This window comes from Cydia strobilella, chromosome 4, assembly GCF_947568885.1.
Source record: "Cydia strobilella chromosome 4, ilCydStro3.1, whole genome shotgun sequence".
NCBI classification, from domain to species: domain Eukaryota; kingdom Metazoa; phylum Arthropoda; class Insecta; order Lepidoptera; family Tortricidae; genus Cydia; species Cydia strobilella.
In genome coordinates this window covers 7,264,081-7,276,193 of record NC_086044.1, presented here as the reverse complement: position 1 = coordinate 7,276,193, position 12,113 = coordinate 7,264,081, and the positions used below count along the sequence as shown (strand labels likewise).

The 12,113-nt window shown below is 44.2% G+C and overlaps 1 protein-coding gene across 2 annotated transcripts in view; it reads right to left on the bottom strand.

Annotated features, from left to right (window-relative positions):
- Positions 1-369: 369 nt before the first annotated feature.
- LOC134741144 (uncharacterized) overlaps positions 370-12,113 on the bottom strand; it is a 28,904-nt gene continuing 17,160 nt past the window's right edge. For both annotated transcript variants that reach the window (XM_063673914.1, XM_063673915.1), the window contains 3 exons: positions 3,590-3,784; positions 2,648-2,848; positions 370-440 (listed from right to left, as the gene is read on the bottom strand). In XM_063673914.1, the coding sequence (XP_063529984.1) occupies positions 384-440; positions 2,648-2,848; positions 3,590-3,784 (453 nt within the window). In that variant the 3' untranslated portion in view covers positions 370-383. The remainder of the gene's footprint in view (positions 441-2,647; positions 2,849-3,589; positions 3,785-12,113) is intronic.

Sequence of the window (12,113 nt, the reverse complement as noted above, 5' to 3'; positions counted from 1 at the left end):
TGGAGTTATTTATACATGTATTTAATAAGGCTCTATACCAATAAAATAGTTACTTAAAAATGCTTCTCACTACTGATACTAACGATACACAACTAATGATCCATTAAGTTATTAGATAACAATAACTATAAAATGTTAGTATCATTCAAGCGGGTATTACTATTAATAAATATCTTGAATAGAGTTGGAATAGAGTACCTTACACCGTTTCGATTATAGGTAGTTCTCATATGATTACTACATAATATGCGCCTAGTGTTATTGGCGGGGTTTATTCTAGTCCGAGGTCCACCAATGCACTTAATTCCAGTTTTTATTATACTGTCGTTCTACGATTTTTTGAGTTAAAGTAATTTCTTTACCAAGAAATTTTACATAATAGCTCAAATGCGTTTTGTTCCAATAATCTTGTCGGCCAATGCGTACAGCTCTTCCACGGTCTGGAAATAAAAAAGAGCATTTTAGTCATAGAAATTATAAAAAATCCCCTTCGCACACGTAGTTTAGTCACATGCGTGGTTTCATTGCACATGACGCAAATGTGACGCGCGCGCGTAGCATAATTTTACGTAACGTATTACGTTTATATTACAAGAAACACGCTTGCTACGGGACACAGCGTAGCACTTTGTAGCGAGGCTTTCTACGGAAAGCGCCATGGCGGAAGCCCCGCATTCCCCGCAAGTCTATTACAATTTTCCAAATGATCTCATATAGCGATGACATGCACTAATAAATTAGTACAAGCGCAAGACTGTATATAATTATGATATTTAGTTTCGAATGTATACTTTTCATTAATTAGGATGATATTTAAATCATTATATAATGTTAAGAGGTTATATTAAGGGCGTTAAAGATATCTTTGTGACTGCTTCTTAAATAATGGTCAACATCTTAGGCTCCTCTCGGGCGATACCTCGTAGGTTATCGGACAATTGTGTTAAAAAGAACCGTGAACGTCAATTGCGGTTACGTAGGTGGGTAGAGATGTGCGGCTTCTAACGCCATATTTTTCCTCTATTGATAATTCAAATTAAAGCTAACTCAACCCAGCTTACAATATTGCCACCAAGTTACGGCCAGCTAACATTATTATTTATATTTAAAAATAGGATATAAAATTTTGTCTGATATTAGAATAGAATAGAATAAAATAGAATAGAATAAGATTTTATTCGTAAGCACAAACAAACAAGACATTACATAATATAAAAGAAAACATAAAATAAGATTAAAGTGCCACGAAATGGCCTCATCTCAGCATATTGGCTTCATAATGCAGCTCTCTGAAAAAGTTATCGCCTGATAACTATGAACTTGGTCATGAAATCTGTTGTTGGCTCGGGGTCTATACCGATCAGATTCGTAAATACGATAAAAGTCGATAGTGTGCTTCCGAGATCATAATAATTAGTCTTAATTCAGCATATACTTTGGTCGAAAACAAGTTGCGTCAATATTTTATTTATCTTGTTTTCAAATCCTTGCTCGTATTTCGTATTGATTTTCATTAATGACTTCATTTAGAGATGCCACGAATAGTGGTTTTGGCCTAATACAAGTAAAGGAAAACATCATGAGAAAACCAGCATACTTGTGGGAAGAAAATCAACGGTGTATGTGAATTTCTTAGTGACATATTATAATAATGACAGCATATTATGACTCCTGTTGTAAGTAGATATTATTGGAACTTTTCCGGGAAAACTATGTAATGTATGTAATAATTCTTAGCAGTAGATCGAATCTGGCCTTTCCAGAAAGTCTGCTCATAGTCATTTAAACTCGTGATAAGTTAGCTACATCGATAAGAAAGTCCACAGAGCAGTTCGTCTATTTTCTATTGCGTACAGAGTGCAGGCAATCTACACGCTTAAGGAAACCAGTATAAAAAGCTCTCCGATTACGACTCCTCCGATTAAGCTAACGAGTTCTTTTGAGCGGTCGTCTAGCTTGCGCTTCATTAGCTATTAGAATATGTGTTCAGCTGTCAGAGGTCGCTAGTTTAGTTTCGATTTCCGATATCTAGTACAGACCGGTTTGACACGAGCCCGTTTGTTTACATTTGATAGATCCAGCCAGTTAGTACACTTAATACTTCGAACCGCATTCATGTCGGACTCAGAGACATTACAGTGCATTGGGTTCTACGTCTTAGCATAATTTGTTATCTCCCAGTTAAATCATTTCCCAATGTATAAAAAGGTTTAAGCTGAACTGATTAGCATGAATTCAAATTATTGCTTTTAAGCAGGTAAGTCAAACTTGATAAGATCGTAGACATGCACATTTTCGCTGAATATCTCTTAATTATAATACCATGCTAAATGTCGACGACTCGTACCATAATAACAATTTAAGTAATAATGAGTATAACAGTTTGGTTTTTATACCGATGTCCATCCTGTGTGGATGTGAGAACTTCATCTAGAACAAATACTATTTAGACACTTCTTCACTAATACAACAAATATTTAGACTCTAACGCTTCGTAAAAAAGGCCGGGCAGATTCGCTGCTAGTTACAGTATGGTGACAGCATTGAGCGTCATGCGTTTGATCTTTACATTAGTAGGATTGTCGAGATGCTCCATGTTTTTTTGGCTGAGGCTTAAAGTCATATAGAATACAACAAAGGTACTCACCGTAAGAGTTTTGAGAGTCTTAACATCCTGCGTCTCATACTTGATGAGCGCAAACTGCTCGTCGGTGAAACGGACGCCCTTCTCGATGTCGGCTGCTTTCTGTAGCTCCAGCTCCTCGTTGACCTTGTCCAGCAGTTGCTGGGGCGTCAGTTGCTCGCTTTCTGTTTCTTCCTCCACCGCTTCCACGTCTTCGTCGGCAGTCTGAAAATTTAACAAGCTAGGTAATTCTATTTTCGTGGGGATTTTGAATTTTTTTTAAATCTATAAACTACACAAAAAATTGTAGTAAAAAATGGTCAGTACAATTGCTGCAACTTAAAAAAATAGTTATTTGTTATACAAGGGTGCAAAGTTGTATTTTATCCGCGAGTGTGGAATTGAAACACGAGTAAGCGAAAGGATTCTATAGTTGAACCACGAGCGAAGCGAGTGGTTCTAAAATAGAATCCTGAGCGTAGCAAGTGTTTCAACACACGAGAAGTAAAATACATTTGCACCCGTGTATAACACAAAACTTTTCACAAAAGACAATTTTCCGAGCTAGTGAGGGGAAAACATATTTGCAATTTCATGATAAGAGTACCTATGTAAATGTTGACAAACCATTATATTATAATTAGAAGTGTCTCGCCTTAAAAGGATTGAAAGAGAAAACTTAGGTATTTAGAATATGCTTCGAAATATTCATGATATAATCGAGCTAATATTAAGGTGAACATTTTTCAGTCCACCAGCCCAAGCCAAAAAGTTCGCCTTATATTATCTCTAGTTATACTGTATATCTTCTTTGCAAAAATCTAAGGACTTTGATTTTAACCTTTCGAAACCCATGCATTTATGTAAATTTTGGATTTTATACCGACGATATGTGTTTCTGTGTCGATATCTCTATGATATCACTAAGCATCAAGGGGTAAAGTTATATTCGCCAGAATAACTTACCTGATTAGTCTTTTGCGACGCCTTCAGTTTTCTGTAATAGAACGCATCGGCCCGTTTCTTCGACGCAATCTGGACCTCCTTGTTGACCATCCTCCAAAACACGAAGACGGGGTGGTTGTAGAGCTCAGGAGGGCACTCCTTCAGTGGAGTCTTCCCGACGAGGATGAGCCGTTTTAGCCGCTCCATTTCGTCGAGCTAAAATTACGTTGTGAAAATAATAAAAATTAATACTCATAGTTAAAGGTAATTTCAAAACCTGATAATCTGCCCTCTTTGGTTTTCGAGTTGCGAGTCAACGTCAAAAACAATACCTACATTGAACATAAAAGGTTCAACGTGTTTACTGTTATAACTTAGATGGTCAACGAGACTATATTTTTATTGATAGTTTTAATATCGCTTATATTTTTTATTAGACTTAAAAAGAAAAGATTTTAAGCTGAAATAAATTTTAAAGAACATATATTTTGTCTGCCCTTAAGGTCTGCCATTTTGTTAATTTTTGACGTGACGAATAATAATTTTGACGTTTTCAAGCAAAAGGTGTATACCACATTGTCGCTTACCATAAGGACGAAATTTGCTTGTATCTTTATACGAATAACCTGTCAGAGCGTCCTTATGGCACGCGACCATGTGGTACCTTTTGCTTGAAAACTACACATTTACTTGTTTTACAAGGGGGTAAAGTCGTTGTTTAATCGCTCGTGCTAATATTGATACCCGAGCAAGCGAAAGATTCCTAATTTGGAAGATTCCAAAAAGTGGAATCTAAAGCGTTGCGAGGGTTTAAAGGCACGAGGGTTAAACAAATTTTGCCACCAAATGAAACAAAGTTTTTCACTACACCAACCCGAGGAAAATAGTATCTAACTGTAAAATATCAAATAAAATCACATCAAATCAAATACAAATGAATTTTATTAAATATTTATCATTCAAAAAACTCAATTCTACCTGGCAACTCAATATTTGCAATTACTTTGCCTCACATGTGGATAAAATGCATCAGTTTTTGAACAATCAAGAGGGCCTTTACCAGCTGGTGTGGTAAAAAAGGCTTTGTCGTATATAGCTTTTAAGATATTTTTATTGTACGTTTTGTGATTCTCTAATTTTGTGTTTTATTATTGTGTAACTTTCTATGTCTTTTAATCATTGTGTGTTTATGTTTTATTTTTATATTTCGTGCATAGTTATAAGAATCAATGTCCCACAATAAATATTACCTATTCCCTAACTTTGTAAAATAGCGTAAGCTGATTGGCCAATAAATGGATACTGACTCTGCACAACACACCCACGTGACACAGTGGGCGGGGCGCGGTCGCGCTATCATATAAATATGACTGCCCAACCTAGCCTCGTCAGTCCATCAACAACTAGTCTACACTTAACATCTTATTAACCCTAAAATAAGTGTTCTTACTAACCCTCACACTAACCCGGTAACATGGTGGTGGTATTTCTGAGGTAATTGGCAGCGGTAGCTTCACTTCGGTCAGCGCGTTCCAGTCTTCGGCGTACGAGCTTCATCGGAAAAACAGTCTACGCTCAACAATTATGGTCCTTCGATAGCCGAATAAAGAACAAAGAAACAAGTACGCGCTGAGTGTTGAGAATTTCTCCACTCAGATAGAAGAAAGAACAAAGAAACAAGTACGCGCTGAGTGTCGAGATTTTTCTCCACTCAGATAGAAAAAAGAAGCTTGAAAAACGATCGCGCTGAGCCTTGAAGTACGCTTCGGCTCAGACCCTTACCCAATTACCCCTCCATACCCCACTATACCGGCTTGCCGGTCGGACCGTGCTGTGTTGTAGGTTTTCCTCCACTCACGCGTCCTGGCAACTTTCGTTGCATGTGTCACATGGTGATGCCATCACACTGCTTTCGAACGCTCTAGGCATTGCACTTTGTCATTGCGGGAGATTCAGTGCACCGAGGGATTTACGCTTAGGGGCACTGACGTTGCGCTCTGTGGCGTCAGGGCATAGGTGTTAGGCAGGTAAATTTGTATATAGTTAGGGACCCCCGCGTGTGTGTCAAGAAAGAAGAAGATGTCTACGAAGAGTACGAGAAATCTTCGACCGCGCGCTAAGGGCCCGCCTGCCCCCGCGCCCACAGAGACCCCTACCCCCTCGTCCGGCAAGACCACGTATACCGAGACACATACATGGAGCAAAGGCTCCACCGGCAACCAAGTGAATAGCGGTGGAGAGATAGACAACAATTCGGTACACTCGAACGCATTCGAAGATACGGTAGTAGAACGCAGTAGGTCGAATACGCTAGTAAATAAAGACCCCGTGGTCGCGCCGCCGCCGCCGCGGGCGCCGTCTGTTCGTGGATCAATCAGAGGTCGCGAATCGGTAAATAGGGATCGTGATAGTCAATTATCGGTGCTCATGGCCGAGCTCGAGGTTCATAAAGCCGCTCTAGTTGTCGCTCAGAAGCAGTCCGATACTGCCAAATTAAAGCTGCAGATCGCCGAATTAGAGGCGAATTCTGACAGAGGCAGTACCGTGGCTGACGAGTCTGAACGGCGTACTAGGAATTGGGTAGGACAACAGTGTAGGCCGCAGGAGCACGACGTCGCGATCGTGAATAGTAAAATTCCCTTGCCGAAGGAGACAGCGCCGCCGCCGCGCGCCGCCGCCATTGAGCGGGGTACTAGTAGGCCGCAACCGCGTTATTTAGAGGTGCCACACGGCAGTTATGCACCTATCTACCATAAGCCGCCCGAGTTACCCTCATTCGGAGGAGATATAACCGAATGGATTTCATTTAGGGCAGAGTTCGAGGACACGTCTCCCATGTTTAGTGCCGTCAATAACGTAAGTCGTATTAGGCGCGCGCTCAAAGGCGAGGCTCGGACCGCCGTGAAATCAATTATGTACACAGTTCAGGACCCGTACGAAATTATGGAGGCGCTAGAACGGCAATTCGGCGACCCGGAGGAAATAGTGTTAACGGAGTTGCATAATATAAAACGTATGCCGCGCTTGTCAGAAGACAACGCGAACATAGCTTCCTTCGCCGCACATATTGCGAATGCCGTCGCAACCATACGTTCGCTGCGACAAGAGCAGTACTTACACGCGCCTGAACTTGTAAACAAAATCGTGGACAAACTCAATCTGATTGTGCGTTACGAATGGGCAAAATATAGGCAGTCTAATAGTCAAACTCCCGGTCTAGTTGCATTATCGGAGTTTTTGAACGAAATTAGCACTGCAGCCAAACGCGTCAACCGACATAGGCCGTCGAACAGATTGCGGAACACAGTAAACACGGTATCTTTTGAGCACGACCCTAGGCGAGCAAGCAGTTCTCGCGATAGGCGTCGCGCCCCCGCGTTTTCCCGCGATCCTAGCACGGAGTCGGAATCAGATTCCCACGATCATTACGTACGCGAAGCGCCGCGTAGTAATAAACCCGCTATCGCGCAAGTTAAGCCTCGCGATAGTAACAAAAAAAAACCCGCGTCGACCGGAGCTAAGCCCAAACAACCGACATCGTCCGTCCCTGTCTCGCGCAGCACGTGCGCCGTTTGCCAGAACGGCCACGAGCACAAAGTTAGCGCGTGTCGTAAATTTTTAGCGGCGACGATTCCTGAACGGTGGGACTTAGCAAAGGGCGCTAGATTATGCTATAGGTGCTTAGACGCGGCTCACCGTAAGTTCAAGTGCAAGTACATCGCGTGCGGAGTTAACCAATGCGAAGCCGGACATCATAAGCTATTACACGGACTGAACGCGGCCGCGCCCGCGAACGGTAATAGTACTCCGGCGGCAGCGGTTAATAATATTAGGCTCCCGCAAACGTACCTCAAAGTCATGCCTGTAGAGGTGTCGGGACCGCTAGGTACCGTACAAACCCTCGCGCTGTTAGACGAAGGCGCGGCTATGACTTTGATGCTTCACGAAACGGCCGATAAACTCGCGCCTCGCGTAAAAGGCGAAACTCTAGAGATAGAAGGCATAGGCGGCGTAGTCAGAAATCCAGATTCGTATACGTTACGAGTCGCAATACGGGGTTTTTGTAGCCGACACATGGAAATGATGGAGGTAATCACGATTGGCGATATTGGCATAGGAATGCAGGGCGTACCACGTGACGTAGTCGACAAGTGCGAACACTTGACTAAGATCGCGGACGAATTGAGTTACCCGACCGGCATACCTACCATCGTGATAGGCCAAGATAATTGGCACCTCATCATTTCTCGGCAAATATTAGAGGGCCCGCCTGAGCTTCCCATTGCTAGCCTCACTAGACTGGGCTGGGTTTTACACGGCCCAGATAGAACGCGCCGCGCCGCGGTAAACTTTGTAGGGCACGCACGGCCTAAAACCGCGGACGACGAGGCTTTAGAGCTAATGAAACGGCATTTTGACATAGAATCATTAGGCGTTTCACAAAAGCTACCTCGGGCCGATCCCGACCAGCGTGCGCTAGACTTGCTGAAAACCACCTGTGTAAAAATACCGGGGGAGAATAGGTATCGAGCGGGCTTATTATGGCGGACGGACGACGAAAAGCTCCCAGATAACCGAGCGCAAGCATTAAAACGGCTGTACAGTCTAGAACGAAAACTAGACCGAGATGCAACGTTAAAGGCCGAATATGCAAAGCATATGGCTAACTTGCTTGACAAGGGTTACGCGGAGAAAATGGAGTCGCCGCCCCCCCTCGATGCGCCCCGGGTGTGGTACTTAGCGCATTTCCCAACTTTTCACCCGCAACGCGGCAAAATGAGATTAGTGTGGGACGCGGCCGCCACGGCCTACGGACGGTCGCTCAATAGCGCGCTTTTGGCTGGCCCCGACTTATTAGAGTCACTCTTTGGCGTACTAGTGCGTTTCCGCGAGGGTAAAATCGCGGTAATAGCGGACGTCAAAGAAATGTTTTTACAGATCGAGATAATTGAGCAAGATCGCGATGCGTTACGTTTCGTTTGGCGGGGGGAGGACCGCACCTCTCCACCGCAAGAATACAGAATGAAGCGGCTTATATTTGGATCGGCAGCGTCGCCGACAACCGCGCTATACGTCAAAAACGAAAACGCAAGAACGCATAGCGAACAATTTCCGATCGCAGCTGAAAAAACAATAAAAAATACGTACATGGACGACATGTTGATCGCGCTCGATACGTCCGAGGACGACGCCAGGCGCATAGTAAACGAGGTTTACGAACTAAATATGCGCGCGTCATTCGAGCTTCGCGGGTTCGCGTCGAACCATCCTGCGGTTATTGCTGACGTAGTTAACAGTAAAGAGGAAACGTCATTGTTAGGCGCTAGCGAGAGCGAACGTACGTTAGGTTTGAAATGGAATCACAAGCGTGACACCTTAGGTTTCAACGTAAACTTTCGCAACACGCCCGAGGACGTACTTAACGGTCAGAAATTACCCACAAAACGACAGGTTACGAGTAGTGCGATGTCAATATTCGATCCGATCGGATACGTAAGCCCCATATCCGTCTTAGGCAAGGCATTAATGCAGGAGATATGGCGCACCGGAATCGGATGGGACTCGCCCATACCCGTCTCGCTCGCACCCGCATGGCGATCGTTCATAGATAACGTACAACAATTACGGGACTTGGAAATTCCGCGACACGTGCCCGCATTTAATAGGGAGGCATATATGCATGTTTTTTGCGACGCAAGTGAAAAAATATATGCCGCGGCCGTGTACCTAGTCAGCGTCAACCCCGAGGGGACTAGAACGTCCGCATTAGTGGCCGCAAAGGCCCGAGTGTCACCTCTCCGGGTAGTTAGTATTCCACGAATGGAATTACAGAGCTGCGTACTAGCGACTAGGTTAGCGGAGACCATAGTCAAAGAGTCAGACTACGTAATAAAGGACAAGTATTTTTGGTCTGACTCCAAAACGGCACTCACGTGGATACGGTCGGACCCACGTAGGTACAAAACGTTCGTCGCACATAGGTTAGCGGAAATCGAGAACACTACCACCCCCGCCAACTGGCGCTGGGTGCCTAGTGCAACTAACGTAGCTGACGACGCGACGCGCGGTATACCTACGCAATTTGGAGCGAACCACCGATGGTTCATAGGGCCCGATTTCATACGTAAAAGCGAGGAGCATTGGCCGACAGAGAAAACGCCCGCGCCCGTCGCCGATACGGGCGAAGAACGCGTTAACAAGCTCGTATGCTCGGTAGGCGCCGCGAAAAATAAGTTTGAGTACCTGCCGGAGGTATGTAGGTTCTCAAAGTTCGTACGCTTAGTCCGCGCCACCGCTAAAACACTGGTTGCCGCCGAGGTTTTTAAAGCCGCATTGCTTAAAAAGAAACCAGACACAGACATAAATAAGGGGCATTTGAACTTAGCAGAGATATTGCTTATACGCCGGAGTCAACATGAAGCCTTTCCAGAGGAAATCAAGTTAATGGAAACTGGACGGCCGATTCCGAAGAAATCGCCACTCCATAAAATCGCAGTAAAACTCGACAAAAATGGAGTCATCGTGCTGAACGCCAGAATAGATAAAGATGTACACATACCCGTTCTACACGCTAAAGAAGATTTCGTCAAGCTGCTAATACATCATTTTCATGCTCTCTACAATCACGGCAACCACTCAACAGTGATAAACGAGCTGAAACAGAGATATTATATTATCGGTCTGCGCGGTAGCATTCGTTATATAACGAATAAGTGCCAATGGTGTCGGACCTATAAGGGGACCACACTCAAGGTTCCTGTAGGCGACTTACCACCAGAGAGGCTCCAGGCGAATCAACCGCCATTTACCGCCGCAGCCGTAGATTTATTTGGCCCAATGAATATTACAATAGGCCGCCGCCGCGAGAAAAGATGGGGCGTATTATATACTTGCCTCACTACCCGAGCTGTGCACTTAGAGCTTGCCGCCTCACTTTCGGCATCCTCTATGATACTCTCACTGCGCAGAATGATAGCTCGGCGCGGCACGCCTACCGTTCTGTACTCCGACAACGCAACTAACTTCTACGGAGCAGAACGAGAAATTGCAGAGGCCAAGAAAACGCTGCCAGACAGTCTAAAGCCATTCCTGACTGAACGAGCGATCACCTGGAAAAAGATACCGCCTGGCAACCCTTCCGCCGGCGGTGCATGGGAACGACTCGTGGGCAGCGTAAAAACTGCATTGAAAGCTACACTAAAAGAGAGAGCACCTCATGAAGAAGTTCTACACACGCTGCTTCTAGAAGCCGAGCACGTAGTGAACTCCAGACCACTGACACCTGTGAATCCAGACCTAGATGTCGAGGCTCTGACGCCGAACCATTTTCTCATCGGCCGGTCGAGCGCAATGGCACCACTGGGCGTCTTCACAGACAAAGATATGTCACTGTCGTCATGGAAGACAGCGCAGAACTTAGCCGATCACTTTTGGAGGCGCTGGCAAAAAGAATACAGACCCAGCCTCCTCCCTCGGCCCAGTGCTCACCAGAACGTGCAGAAGCTAAATATAGGCGACATCGTCATCGTAGCGGACAGCTCTATGCCACGAGGAACATGGCCTAGAGGCGAAATCGCACAACTCTTTCCCGGCCCTGATGGCCACGTAAGAGTAGCCATTGTTCGCACCCGAGCGGGTGAAGTCCGCCGTCCAGTTTCCCGGCTTATACCTATATACTCCACGAATGGAGACGGTGTTGGCACACGCGGGGGAGATTGTCGTATATAGCTTTTAAGATATTTTTATTGTACGTTTTGTGATTCTCTAATTTTGTGTTTTATTATTGTGTAACTTTCTATGTCTTTTAATCATTGTGTGTTTATGTTTTATTTTTATATTTCGTGCATAGTTATAAGAATCAATGTCCCACAATAAATATTACCTATTCCCTAACTTTGTAAAATAGCGTAAGCTGATTGGCCAATAAATGGATACTGACTCTGCACAACACACCCACGTGACACAGTGGGCGGGGCGCGGTCGCGCTATCATATAAATATGACTGCCCAACCTAGCCTCGTCAGTCCATCAACAACTAGTCTACACTTAACATCTTATTAACCCTAAAATAAGTGTTCTTACTAACCCTCACACTAACCCGGTAACATGGTGGTGGTATTTCTGAGGTAATTGGCAGCGGTAGCTTCACTTCGGTCAGCGCGTTCCAGTCTTCGGCGTACGAGCTTCATCGGAAAAACAGTCTACGCTCAACAGGCTTTATACAGCCGGGAATCAGATTTCTTTCATATTTCAACATATATTAGATATTATTGAAAGAGCGAGCGAAGCGAAGCAAAGTTCTTACATTCAACTTGGAACACGCGGCTGGCTAGGGGCACGTCCCGGCATTTCGATGTTTTTAAGCTGAACTATCAGAGGATAGTTTGATGGACAATAACTTTAGTAAATTTGTTTTAATTTACTGAAGTTATTGTCCTAAAGATTTTCTATAAAGATAGAAATTTGTTCTAATTTACTAAAGTTATTGTCCTAAATTTACTAAAGATAATAATCTGTTACTCCCTAGGAAGTAATACGAGATACG